The following is a 14,136-nucleotide window of genomic DNA, read 5'->3' on the forward strand; positions in this document are numbered from 1 at the left end:
ATCCAATTGGATGGGAATATACAGTACGTTGCACTTGACGCACCACTGCAAGACGACTCGACAGATTCGGCGGTTGATGGCGGTAGCGTTAGCACGTAGTAGTATGGTTCATGATTGAAAATGAAGAAAACGGAGATCCTAGAGATTCAGCAGACAACGCAGTAAGACATTCCCAATCATCCTCGGCCTTATCTGAGAGAGATGTTTGAGATAGTAGGCATCAAGAATGACTCCTGGCAAATGTGCTGCGTAACTCTAAAAGTATGGGGAACCCCTCAATTAATGTCTGTTTAGTAATTCATTTGTTATCCTTTATTTTCTTTCCAGAATCCATATTTGAGCACGCCCACACACACATGTAGATTCCTTTAAATGTTAAGGGGAAGATTAAAAAAGAGAAACTGGATGTGTGAATTCTCACAGAATCACAACTGAATTCATATCTTGCTATTCAGTCAGAATCTTATTAACCTGGAGTCCCAGTCTCTGTCACAATAATCATATATGTGATGTTTTAGGCCTATTGGCAGACATCCATTTATAATGTAGACAATAGCATATAAAGAGCCTTTTTTCCATGTCCACTGAAGTTTCTCAGCTTGCACTCTAGTAACGTGTGTGGTCCAGGTAGCTTTGCATAAAAAAATGGTTGTCATTCGCAAGGCTACTTTTACTTTTATACTTTAAGTACATTTCCAAGCCTGTACTTTGTTACTTTTACTTGAGTAAAGAAGTTAAATCAGTACTTCTACCGGAGTATTTTTTTAACACAAGTATCTGTACTTCTACTTGAGTACGGGAAGTGAGTACTTTTGCCATCTCTGACTACAGCAACTTGAATTAACTTTGAAAACACGTTGCTCTCTCTGTTGGCCAACTCTCAACCAGATGTGTTACTGACTTTTTTTTTGGGTGGGGGGGGAAATGGCTCACTTCTGAACCCAGATGTGGCTGCTGAAGTATTGCTGGGTTTTAAAAAAGGTTTTAAATGTAACTTTAAATGGCAGAGGGACAACGAGGATGGGTAGCGGGGGGTTCGATAGGTGGGGCTGCAGATGTACCTGAGCCTACTATTCGTCCCACGGGGATGTCCGTTCCCAACTCTGAAAAACAAAATGGTCAGTTAGCCCTGTTTGAGCTCATCAAATTACTGAGCAAGAGAAGAGAGAAGGAGGAGAAGTTAGAATTAAAATTCAGGGATTAAAACCTACTAAATCTCAATCTTAAATGAAAGGCGGAAAGCCCAATGAGGTGGAATATTAACTGCAGAAAGCACCCATTGTGTTTTTGAGGTTATGGCAGTGGTATATTGAAAGTTGCCTATGAGAACTGAATGGGGGAATGAGCACAAACATTTTTGGTGATAAAACAATGGCGTTAGGTAGATGTAAGTGGTAAAAAAAAAAAAAAAAAAAAAGGGAAAGCTTCTATTGTTGTTAGCAGAGATTTATAGTCCAGGAAGAAAAACCTCAAAAGCCCAGTGTAAAATCAGCCGCTTGACAATAGTTGACACCCAGGATAAATAGGCAGAGTGCCTCTACCTGTTATTCTTTTCACTTCAGCCCCTTTAGTCAGGCCTACAGTTGTCTCTGCTGCAGCACTCTCTGAAAACAAAAGGGGGTTAAGACACTGAAAAAAAGATCACTGTAGAGCTGTGGAAGCAACTATAAACCAAGACCAAAGTACTCAGAATCTTTGAAAAAATATATATGTTTTCAACATCAGCTTCAGCAAAACACAGACTGTGGCTGGTGGCTACGCACAATAACAGATGCACACAAAAGGCAGACAGAGACAGAAAGAAACAAAAGATCACAAAGGTTGAATGCTGATCCTCTAATGTCTACCATTACAGCAGTGCCATTCATATAGTATAGTAACAATATTACACAAGGCTGTCTTATTACAGATTTACAGAACAATGTAAGAGATTCTCACTCTCAGTAAAATGGTGTGCTAACTGCAGTGGCTGACCCACATTGAGTGACTGACTTACTCTGAGCGTGCTTAAAGCCGTGTTTATTATGCTCGATTAAGATTTAAGCAACTGCTGCACATTTCTATTCCACATCCCCTTTCAGATTAATCATTATAATTATTTTACCGAACAAAAAAAAAAAAAAACTGAGGACACTTTATTAGGAAGAGGGTTAGCTTCAAACAAAAACCCACACAGGTTTCAGAGAGAAAGATATCAACACGTCCCTCTCAATTCTATTAAACAATCAAGAGCACAGCTGCCATGTTGTTTCATCCCGACGCTGATGATTTATCACGACGAAAACTACAAAGCCCTCTTCAAAACAGAACAACAACAAACGTGCCTTGTGACAAAAAGACTAGGGGTGCACCAATCCGATATTAAGATCGGATATCGGTCCCGATATTCACAAAATAGCTGGATCGGAAAAATTAACAGATCCACGGGCCGATCCAGTTTTGTTAGTTTTTTTCCCCCTCCGTCGCACATGTGTCGCATGCTGGAAGAGTTGAGTGTACAAATAAATAATAATTAAATACATTACATCTATGTTATTTTGTCTTAGTTAGGAAAGTAATGTTTAGTTAGGAAAGTCTGGTGCCTTTAGTCTCTTCCACATGGTGGAAGAGACTAAAGGAAGCTATAAGGTGGAAGGTATACAGTGTATTATTAATTCAACAACGGTATTGGATCGGTATCGGGTATCGACAGATGCACAAAGCCCAGGCATTGGTATCGGGACTGAAAAAGTCGGATCGGTGCATCCCTAAAAAAGACAGCATCAAATTCTGCAAACAGGGTCCAAAATTAACTTTTTCGTCCACAGGCCAAATGGCTAGCGAATGTTCAAATTTTACCAGCCACTCAATAGATTACCATTGGGTTTTTTTGGCTGAATCTCAATCTTAATGATAAGGAAGAGAGAGGGGGAAGACATGCAGGAAATCGTCACAGGTCGGATTCGAACCCTAGACCTCTGCGTCGAGGCATAAACCTCTCAGTATATGTGCGCCTGCTCTACCCACTGAGCCAACCCGGCCACGCCCCCCATTGTGTTTTTGAGGTTATGGCAGTGGTATATTGAAAGTTGCCCATGAGAACTGAATGAGGGAATGAGCACAAACATTTTTGGCGATAAAACAATGGTATTAGGTAGATGTAAGTGGTAAGAAATGGAAAGCTTTAATTGTTGTTAGCAGAGATTTATAGTCCAGGAAGAAAAACCTCAAAAGCCCAGTGTAAAATCACCCGCTTGACAATACCAGACACCCAGGATAAATAGGCAGAGTGCCTCTACCTGTTATTCTTTTCACTTCAGCCCCTTTAGTCAGGCCTACAGTTGTCTCTGCTGCAGCACTCTCTGAAAACAAAAGGGGGTTAAGACACTGAAAAAAAGATCACAGCCACTCAATAGATTACCATTGGGGGTTTTTTTGGCTGGTGAGTGTAGCATATATACCAGCCACTTTACATATTTTACCAGCATTTGGCTGGTAGATGGTGCTAATTTTGAACCCTGTCTGCAAATGTAAAATTTCTGCACTGAACTGTGTTCTTTTATAATGGGCTGCAAGCACAACACAGTGTCTCCATGTGAGGGCTTCTGGCAGATCCAATTCCCAAATTAGTACGCGGCAAACTCTATTCCAGCTGAAACTGTAATAGGCGTATCACTGATGACCACAAGAGAAGGCAATCTCTAAATGTTAAAAACCAAGCTGTGGTCAGGAATATTTAGGGCACACTACTTGAGCAACTGCTGACTCTAGTGCTAATCAGGCACCAAAAATGACCGGGGGGATAGGAATCCCACTTAGAAAGCATATGTATATAGATTCATGAGCAGTGTAAAAACACTCTTTTTGAAAGACATACACAGAGAATATCACTATTACTATTAGCCCACCGCTGGATTTATGTCACAACAATAACAAAAATGTAGGAACTATTTCAGTGTTTTATATTAGAAAAGCAGCTTAAAAGTGACGACGCTGTTGGGAAACTGAATTCAAGAGTTAAGTGTGTTGCAACTGTTGTACACCACGGTGACAAAAGTTGAAGATGACAAGTCACCCACCAATCTATTTGGAACAGATATGTTACTCAAAAATACTCTTTAAAAGTGATGTGTAAAATAGGTCAGACATAAGTCATGTCCACATTACATAACAAATCTGAAAACACAATTTACATGTAAAACCAAGTGTTCAGTAAGTCTTTTAAAAAAAAAAAAAAAAAACACCACTATCCACACTGCACTAAAAACAATAAGAAAAATCGCCAAAAAGATTGGTTGGCAAACGACAAAATTGGTTTGCTGTAGATTCATTAATGGCCTACGTTATTGACACAAATGTATTAGCACAAGGTCCATATATAGATATACTGTATACCACAGTATGTTGATCATATACACTACCGCCCCATATATTTCCAAAATACAAAAACCTGTTATCAAGTGACCAAAATACAAAAACCTGCTATCAAGTGACTAAAACACCATCCTTGGATCACGCACTAACAAGTGAATCATACAAGACAACAACATGTTTTGGTTTCTAAACACAAACACTTACTAGTGATCTGATTGCACTTTGCACTACTGTACTTGTTAAACAAGGTCAACAACAAGTTTTCCCCTGCTGTACTGGGAAGGTCTATCAAATCACGTTAATACTCAAAGTTGTCTCACAACATGATTACAGATCAATGACAACAGCTGTATTGCAATTAAGCGATATTACATGAGAGGGTGTGCTCTAACGTCATTATTGGCACCACTGAAGTTACCCTCTCCTGTAATATTGCGATTATACATACAACGGTTACCAACAAAATAGATATAATCAAACTGTATTCATATTGTGGGCCAATTTGCTTACAAAAAGAAAAAAAAGAAAAAAGACAGGATTTCTAGTCCCTGCTGAGTTAGCCCCAGCTAGCCAACTTAAGCTAACTAGGTTTGTAGAGATCGTAGAATTTCCCAGATTAAATAAATAGCCTACCGCACATATAAAGACAAAGCTGCTTTGCTAGTTCAATCGTGTTGTAATTTTGATATCTTCTGAGAAAAATAAAACATGGGTAGATCGTTAGCGACTATGCCCGCGAACTTCACATGTAGGAGCTATTTTTAACATAACGCCGTGTCACCGACTCACCGGCACAGCTGATGTGATCAGTGAACATGTCCACTAACTCAAGAGTGCTGTATAATAGGACTACTTAATTTAATCTGATGAATCACTTGATATAAATATGTTGGAGAGCTTCGGTGTGGTTCGTGATTTACTTTCATGAATACATGTTTCAAAAATAGCTTTTTTAATCAACTCTGGAATGAGTAATATTTTTATAGATGAGCAGCATTGGTGTACTCAAACGGCTTTGGGTGTGCTTTCATGCTGATTTGAGGACGTTCTAAGTGTCTAGTCAACCAATCAGATTGCATGGTCGGAACTACTTGTTGTTAGTCTGGCTATCACCAGACCAAGCTCGATCTTTTAAGATTGAACAACTGTATTTTCTACTGCACAAGAGGCGTGATCAACGGGTATAGTTCAAATGACTCTGTACGCAATTGGATAGTCCTTCAACCAATCAGACCAACCCCAACCGATGGGTTGCTGCGCTTCGGTGGCCGGCTTGTTGAATGTAAACAAAAAGCTGCTGGCCGTCGCTTCTCTATCGGCATCGTGTTAAATCCGCCAATAGCGCGCCAGGTGGATAAGCCAGTTTGTGATTGGTCCCCGCAGATTTGTAACAGAAGCAGGATAGAAAAATGTACAGGTTTCCAGCCTGAGCTGCAGGGCGAAATCAAATCGCCGGCAGATCGGGCTGGGTTTACCCCGTCTAACTTGTCGTATAATTGCCTATATTGCCACTTGAAACAAGCGAAAGGCGACAGAAAGTGTGCTTCATTAACAACATAAGTAACAACATGTACAGCTGCAAAGTAAATTGTTGGACTATTGTTGAAAATACACAGGTAAAGTGGACATCCACTCCAGCTGACAGCAGAATGACAATGGACACACACACACAGGAAGTTTTTTTTTTTTTTTTTTTGCAATTTTGAAGATATTTTGAGATTAGATAATTAGTTTCGCAAAACCAGCTATCTGGGAAAAGGAAGAAGGTCATCTGTATAAACTATATCATCACAGTATATAGAAACTTAGTGATATTTGGACTCATTTATGTCAGGCAGTTAGAGGTGCAGAGCAAGTTCAACAGGTTGACAGAAACTAAGTTGCGGTGTATGGAGAACTTGACGTCAACAGCCGTTTCAGGGCACGCACGGTGTAACATAATTTCCCTCTATCAAAACTGGACAGGTTTCTTACTGAAAGACTTCTCTATATTCAAGCAAAAATCATCAGCAATGAATCACATTTAAAGCTTAGTCAGTGCTGACTCAATAGCCCTTTCACACAGGAACATTGCAGAATTCTTCTGATCTGATTAGACATTTTGTTGCAACTTTTACACAATTAGTTCTCTCACAGAGATTACAACTTGTTTGCAGTATAATGTTCATCTCCTTGGCTTGACTGCTTCAGAAGCCCATCAGTTGTTTAAGCATCAATAATACATTTTCTCATCAATTTCATAATGTACAGTGTATATTCAGATCTTAAGACATCATCGCATTTGAGCCAAGGAGGAATTTACAGAAATATTACAGGGCCCTGTGTAGGCAAATTGTCAGAGTAACTTGACATCACCATGGCAGAGTTTCAAAATATTTAAGGCGTGACATACATGTCCAAATGATGTCGTCACCTCTCACTTCCCCTTTTCCTGCATACTTTATCATAACAAGGAATAAAAAGCCACAAGAAGAACCTTTGAAATGAAAAATACTGACATTTGTACTGTGCCAAAAGTGGCTCCCTGAGAATGCTTTCCTAGAAAATATACTCTGTAGGAGGCACAGGCAAAAAAAAAAGTTTAAAAATTGAGAAATCTTCTAGCCCCCTCTGGTGGATTTTAACATCCGTTTCAGGGTGCCCACACAGTATGACATACCAATGGTATGTTTAAGTGGAAAGTGGAAGATGTGCCTTCCTTGTGTGCAGATAAGGGTATTGCACAACAGAATTTTCCATTTGAAGAGTGGTTTCATCATCTAAGCGTGTAAATCTTAAAATGGCATTTACTCATATCTAGATGAGAGAAAATTAGTATGCCGTTTAAGACAGAGTCAGAAAAGGCTTTCATCTTTTTGGTTAACACATAAGTATTCTTACTGAAGCCAAGGAAGAGGGCTGTCAGTAGATTCCCATCTGTGAGGACAACCCGAATGGGCTGCTTTTTAAATAGCAGAGATGAAGCAACTAACACTGCCTGTACAAGGAAATTAAGCTCTTCCCCACCACATCCAGTGCTCTTGTGTAGTGAGCGAAAAACTAATTTAGTATTAGAGACAAGACAGGTTTGGAGACACCGACACACAGCTTGACATGCTAACGGTTCAGCAGAGAGACTGTAGAATAAAACCCAAAGAAACAGACTGAAATAGACAGACGGTTAAACTGGAAGTCAGCACACAGGGGCAAAACACAGACAGGTGTTGAATACATTTGCTCAATAACGAGTAGGTTTCAAGAGTACTATGACAGATGGATGATCAGGTGGATTATTCAAATGATACAAAAACAGTCGGACTGAAGATGTCACTTACGAGGCTTCAGGCCCCATACTTGTAGACGCAGCTTCCAGGAAGAGTAGTAAATAAAGCCCACGACCAGCATGGGGCACAGGACGAACAGCAGCTTGTGTGTGGGCTTCATGGTCTTCAGTCATTCACATGGCACACCATCCAGGTCATCACCTGAAATGACAAGAGGGTACAGTCAGGGACATAGCAGTTATACATGCCGCGAGAGAAACTCATCTGTCTGCAAGCAGGGAAAGAAAATTGACAAAACCAGCAAGGCGATAACATGCAGTAAGAGCAAAGAAAAACACACACAGGAAAGGATTGTCGAAAGAATTAGAGGTGGAGTCTAAATGGAAGACAGGTTGGAGGTGCAAGGATGATCAAGAGAGGTATGTAAAAAAAAAAAAAAAAAAAAGAGAAAATATAATGTAGGTAAATGGGATGGAAGGTTGTTTCTGGTCTGACTCCAACCAGGTTGAATCTGAAGTATCTTCCCTTGGGTATATACTGTATGTATACACCATCCTCTCCTTGAGGACTATTCAATCGTATTTTGAGGAAGGCAATAAAAACAAAACCAAAATATAATTTTAACAGTAGCTGTTTTTTTTTTTAATCTTGATACACTTGATCAGTAGAGGAAGCAGAAAGTCAAAGTTTTTGTGGTCAGGTTTCATTTTTTTTTTTTGTGGTTAGGATGGCTACACACTGCTACTTATCAGTGGTCCAAAGCATCTGTTAAACAGCCAACTCCGAGTGTTCTCAGTAGTTGACAGAAAACCACACCGTCACTGCTGCAGAAAGCATGGCAGTTATACTATAAAAAAAGGGGTCAAAGTTCCCCTATCATTGTGGTTGATTCAGTTAACGGTGACACAAAAATTACTGCCATGTTCAATTAATCTCACCTCTCTCAGTTAACCTGCTTCAGGCAAACAAGATCTAGATATGGACCATCCAGGTTATGCATTTATTGAACCAGCTAAACATGTCGCGCTACACGCAGTAATCGTGTCGTCTACATGTCGCCCGACAGCAGACAAGACAACCCATTAGTCATCTGTGTGGCCTGGCTTCTGTTCTGAACAAACTCTGCAAATTAGCTTGAGTCCTCTACCATCTTAGGAACTGTAACCTAGCACCGTGCAATTGCTTTCAACCCCAGATATGTTTTTATCTTCAGTCAACAGCTTTCATTAAAAAACAAAACAAATCCTTATTTCAGTGTTTACCACAAACAAGGAATTTTATCTCTTTGTGGGCTGGAGTCTGACATGCAAGACAACAAGGTGCAGGCATATTCTTCTGCACAGAATTCCTGCAGACAAAAGCAAAAAAAAAATAAAAAATCTCATTGCACCCAACCCAAGTCATCCAAGAATAATTTGCTAGCGATAATTGGGTGACAGTTAAAAGATGATCGACTAAATTAGAGCTGCAAAGAGTAATCGCTAAATCAGTTTGAGTAATTGGTAGGAGAGAAAAAAGTCAAAATTCTCTGACTCCAGCTTCTTAAATGTCAATATTTCCTGGTTTCTGTTTTTGGACAAAACAAGACATTTGAGGTAGTCATCTTGGGCTTTGGGAAACACTGTATTTCCATCTAGGGCATCTTGTCATCCGTACTGCTAGAGGCAAGTGCAAATAGCACATTGAGTAGTGTGAGCAGAGTTGAGCTCAGATAATACCTCTGCAAAACCATGCATTTCAAATGAGCGGTTCATGCTTCCCACCAGATTAAAAATGCAACCTGTTAATGCTCTTATTTATCCCCTCACATAAAATGCAACATGTTATTACTATATGACTTATCTTACATACAATAGCCTACAATTTATCAACCAATTATTCTAAAAGGTTAACTAAATAAAATGCAAATTGTTAATAATCTAAAAGTTAACTTACAAACTGTCATCCGGTCAGATTGATCAGTCTTTTTGACTTGGTTTGGAAAACAAATCAAATGAAAAACAGACACCTGTGGAATACATTCTACAGTAGTGTCTGTGTAGTACAGTAAAATGTATCCAAATGTGCACTAGCATGCAGCTAAGACCATTTGCAACTCCTTGGGAGTCAAGTCAAAACACATGGTTCATTTCCAGATATTGCATTTCTAGATCAACTAACGTTACTTAAGTTGCGACAGAACATTGTCCAACATTAACGTTACAAAACGAAATGGAAATTACAAACACATATTTATCCAAAAACAGAAAAAGAGCAAATAATGTAATTAAGTAGCAGGAAAATTGCTAAACTACGACCGTCGGCAATAGTCCCACAGCATAACTTTAGCGTTTTGGTTTTAACTCACCACATCAGTGGTTGTGACGGGTATCAGTCCCGAGTTCTTATGCACAGTTGCAAAAGCATTATATAGGTCAGGCCATGTCGAAGGTATCTACTTCTTGTAACTAATCGTGTACGTTAACTAGCTAGCTAGTTAACCAATTTTGCTACGCGTTAAGTTTAGCAGCTAGTAAGACAAACATAACGGAACTCTGAGGTCCCATAATCCAACTTCAACGTTACCTCAGTCTCCAGTTACAACGTATACCGTTACTTAAAGGTTACCTGAGGGTTTATTTTACTTTGAATGGTTCAGTTTACGCTGAAGTTGTAATACAGACATAACCAGATGGTTACAAACAGGTACGTTAACTGTAGAAAAGACGACAGCGAATATCAAGCGGCTATACCATCAACCGTTAGCTAGCTTAGCCAGTCGCTATGCTAACAACGCTACGTTGGCATAGTGGAGAATTCGCCTTGATCCAGTCGGCAGGCCCGCAGCGTTACCAACAAATGTTCTGGCCAGACAAGCTTAGGTACAGCACAACAGTCCACACATGTGGGATAAATAACAGTATGTAACAGCAGAGTGTGTCCAAGTCTGACAAGAGAACAACGCTATGGTAATCCGGCGAAGGTTAGAACCATGGACCCCCTGGTTTGCCAAAATTAACCACCACCATCATCATCATCATCATCATTGTCGACTGAAGCACGGCGTAGCAACGTTTCGTTGTCATTTCCAATTGATTGGGCTAATTATAGACATCACCTTTATTTCTTTTCTTCTTGAGTCCTCGGTTCAGAAACAATCCCAGCCTTAGTTGAAATAATGGATCGGTCGATAAAAGAACCGTGTTCTCCCTCCTCTCTAAGTCATCGTGATGAAATCTGGGAAAGTGCCCCGGCTCTGGAAGCACAAGACGACCAGCCTGACTGCGTGTTTGCCAAGACCAGCCTGACTGCGTGTTTCCCCCAGCTCCGGTCAAATTAAGACTGACAGAAGGAAAAGCACGCACCTTCCATCAACAATATCATCAGTAGTCAGCAGCGTACAGCAGTACATAGTTTCTGTCAGCAGCAGCCACATGAGGGATACTCCCTCATGATTTAACAGAGCTTCAACGAATACACATTTTCACGTGGTGTGTCCTCACCGCACGTCAGCTGATAAACATCACAATGTAGTTTGCATGGTTTTTGGCTCTTCAGCAATTATATAGCCTAATGTATGCAAAAATGTAATAGAGCAGGTTTAACTGCCGGTATTGTGCTCTCAGCACTATTTTTGTTTGTTTTTTTGATTGACAGCTGTACAGATAATGCTTTGATGGTTGAATTTTCTGAAATCATCAAAATTTGAGCTAGTTGTAGTCTTTTCTTTTCATTCCACTTTCTACTTCGACTCCACTACATTTCAGAGGGAAATCTTGTACTTTTTACTCCACTACATTAATCTGACACTGTTTTAGTTACTAGTTACTTTACAAATAAGATTGCTGCACACAACACACATGTAGTTAATACAAGACAATGGTTTATTATAAATTAAACTACCCAACAATATATAAAGGCCTACAAGTCCAGCTGAGATGACTGACAGAACTGTATTTATCGTTTTCAGTTTCTAAAAGGTGAGAATTTTTCTGCATTGAGTAGTTTTACTTTTAATACTTAAAGTAGCCTACATTTTCCTGATGATACACTTTTACTTCAGTAATATTTTCAATGCAGGACTTCTACTTGTAACAGAGTATTTTTTTACAGTGTGGTATCAGTACTTTTACTTAAGTAAAGGATCTGAATACTTCTTCCACCACTGATATCAACATCCAACAGACCTTCAATAGTATTTTGCAGTCAGTCTTAACTATAGAAAACACAGTGACAGTCTTTAGTGGCTCTGCACCAGTTTGGAGTGCTTTTCCTGAAATGTTTCAAGCTCTAATTATCCCTTAGAGGACTACAAATAATCATTACAGTGTAAGCCCGTTTGCCACATGATTCATTCTGATACTTTCCAGGATGATAAATGTTTTTATCCACAAGCCATAAGCTCTTTGTCACAGCCTGTGATTTGGACTCTTGTTGAGTGTATTTAAATAGCTTGTATCCAAGGAGGTGGTTTCTACGGTTTCAGTCATGAAGTCAGAGACTGGGGCAGTGGTGGCCTAAAGGTTAAAGAAGCGACCAGGAGGTCGCCGGTTCAATCCCCAGACCGACAGGATAAAATCAGGGTTGGGAAAGTGAAAGAGCAGCGCTTGTCCCTCCTTCATTACCACCACTGAGGTGCCCAGTGGAGCTGCTCAGTGGCCAGCAGATCAGACTGTGGTTGTACTGAGCAGCCTCCAGGTATAAATGTGTAACTGTGTGAATGTGACAGGTCGTCGTTGCAAATGAGAATTTGTTGTCAATTGACTTACCTGGATAAATAAAGGTTAAATAAAATAAAAAAAATAAAAAAACTCAGGTATAGTCAAACACAATCACTGCAGAATACTGCCTGTGTTTACCAAGCTTCTAAGAATATAAGTAGGGCTGGGCGATATGGAGAAAATCAGATATTCTTGACCAAATACATCGATTTTGAAATTGCAATGATGCTGTAGGGTTGACAACTGGTGCTTGAACGAAATATTTTCACGACTAGATTTAAAAAAAAAAAAAAAAAAAAAATCATCAATAAAGGCAAATAATAGAACAGCTACAACGGTCTGGGAAGTTACATCACTTTACCATTAAGCCTGTAAAAACAGGAAAAGACAACAAACTTAAGCCATATTACGATATCCAAAATAGAAGACAATATCGATAGTATATAATACAATATTATAGTATATAAGTACTGATTTTAATATGTGAATGACTTATAATCTGCTCTGATAAGATGCGGCACACCCTGTATTTCATCCTCAAGTGCAGGTGGGACCTCCAGTATCATGTGGCTGCTCACAGCAGATTGTTGAATGGCAGCAGATCCATAGTCCTGTTCGTCACACCTGCTCGGGTTACTCTGCTAATTCACTTTTCCTCTCGGATCTTACGGTTTTATTTGTGCCCTGACACTCACAAGGCCTTGTATCCTACGTCAGCAGTTGTTAGGCTGAGAGCCAAGGTACGAGAGGGTGTGTGGGGGTGCAGTTTTCCATTTTTGCCTTGAAAAGAGTGTGTGGCAGAGTAGCACCGATCTATGAATATTAAATCAAGCAGGATATACAATCTGCTCACCCACTGTTCTCCATCTGGGGTCAGGAGATTAGCAGGATCCTGGAGAATAAAATACATACACAAACAAACTCCGAGATATACGCACAGACACACAAACCTATTGAAGTTTTTCCAGGTTTTTCATTTTTTTTCAAAGCTGGCGTGGGACTCCTGGTAAGTTGGCAGCACTTCATGGCCTTCGGCACACAATTCATCAATTGTTTACCTCACACTTAGAAGAGGAAATGATCAATGTTTACAGAAAACAATGCATGGAGATGACATTTCCATTCCCTAACTGTGTCAGGGAGCCCACAGTTATTTGTTGGTCTCCCAGTAAAGAGCTGTATCCCTGAAGGGAAAAGCACTGATTTTATTTTTACACTTTCACAGATAGTAATGCATTCGCTTCACTGTACATCCTAAGTCTAGTTGCCAAGATGAAGCCACATCCGAATTCATTTGATCTCTCTGGGTTTGAAACGTGAATCAATCATTTTACGATGGTGGTTTTCCTGCTTTCCCTTTCGTCATGCCCCATTCCTCTAATTCTCTAATTATTATTGAACTGGCAAATCACAAACAAGTGTAGACTTGAGAGGCAAGTCTGTCATGATAACAGAAATGCATGCTCCAACAAAAATGAAAGACTTCATCCAGTGTGGGTTTGTGGAATCAGTGCCACCAGGAGCGATAGCATCAGGTTCATCACTGGAATTGGCATTTCATCTTTGAGTGTAGTGAGATGGTTTCTGTTGTGCCAAAGATTCCACTTAAGCCCACTCCAGGAGCTTAAATGTACAATATATCAGTGGGTGATGGAAACAAGTGAAACTATGTTTAGGAAAATGTAATGCCTTTCATGTGCTTGTATTAACCCTTCTGTTGTCCTCGGGTCAAATTTGACCCATTTTCAAAAAGCTTCTATATCAGAAATTTGGGTTTTCTTTCAACCAAATTATCAAAAAGAAATAACTTGGATGGTTCC

At 39.7% G+C, this 14,136-nt stretch overlaps 1 protein-coding gene and 1 long non-coding RNA gene across 18 annotated transcripts in view; one reads left to right on the forward strand and one right to left on the reverse strand.

Moving 5' to 3' along the window:
- Positions 1 to 14,136, reverse strand: part of st3gal3b (ST3 beta-galactoside alpha-2,3-sialyltransferase 3b) — a 60,493-nt gene that overhangs the window by 42,773 nt on the left and 3,584 nt on the right. For 2 of the 17 annotated variants that reach the window (XM_031281014.2, XM_031281015.2), the window contains exons 2-5: positions 7,668 to 7,817; positions 3,279 to 3,341; positions 1,542 to 1,604; positions 1,062 to 1,103 (exon numbers count right to left, since the gene is read on the reverse strand). In XM_031281014.2, coding sequence (XP_031136874.1) covers positions 1,062 to 1,103; positions 1,542 to 1,604; positions 3,279 to 3,341; positions 7,668 to 7,776 — 277 coding nt within the window. In that variant the 5' untranslated portion in view covers positions 7,777 to 7,817. Of the gene's footprint in view, positions 1 to 1,061; positions 1,104 to 1,541; positions 1,605 to 3,278; positions 3,342 to 7,667; positions 7,821 to 10,223; positions 10,577 to 10,714; positions 11,038 to 14,136 lie in introns of those variants that run through there. The other 15 variants (XM_031281012.2, XM_036004929.1, XM_036004928.1 and 12 more) reach the window with 15 other exon arrangements.
- LOC118495795 lies at positions 1,277 to 3,225 on the forward strand. The gene is made up of 2 exons (XR_004898232.1): positions 1,277 to 1,381; positions 3,134 to 3,225. It is a non-coding gene; the product is annotated as an uncharacterized LOC118495795 (long non-coding RNA).

This window comes from Sander lucioperca, chromosome 9 (genome assembly GCF_008315115.2).
Source record: "Sander lucioperca isolate FBNREF2018 chromosome 9, SLUC_FBN_1.2, whole genome shotgun sequence".
Classification (NCBI taxonomy): domain Eukaryota; kingdom Metazoa; phylum Chordata; class Actinopteri; order Perciformes; family Percidae; genus Sander; species Sander lucioperca.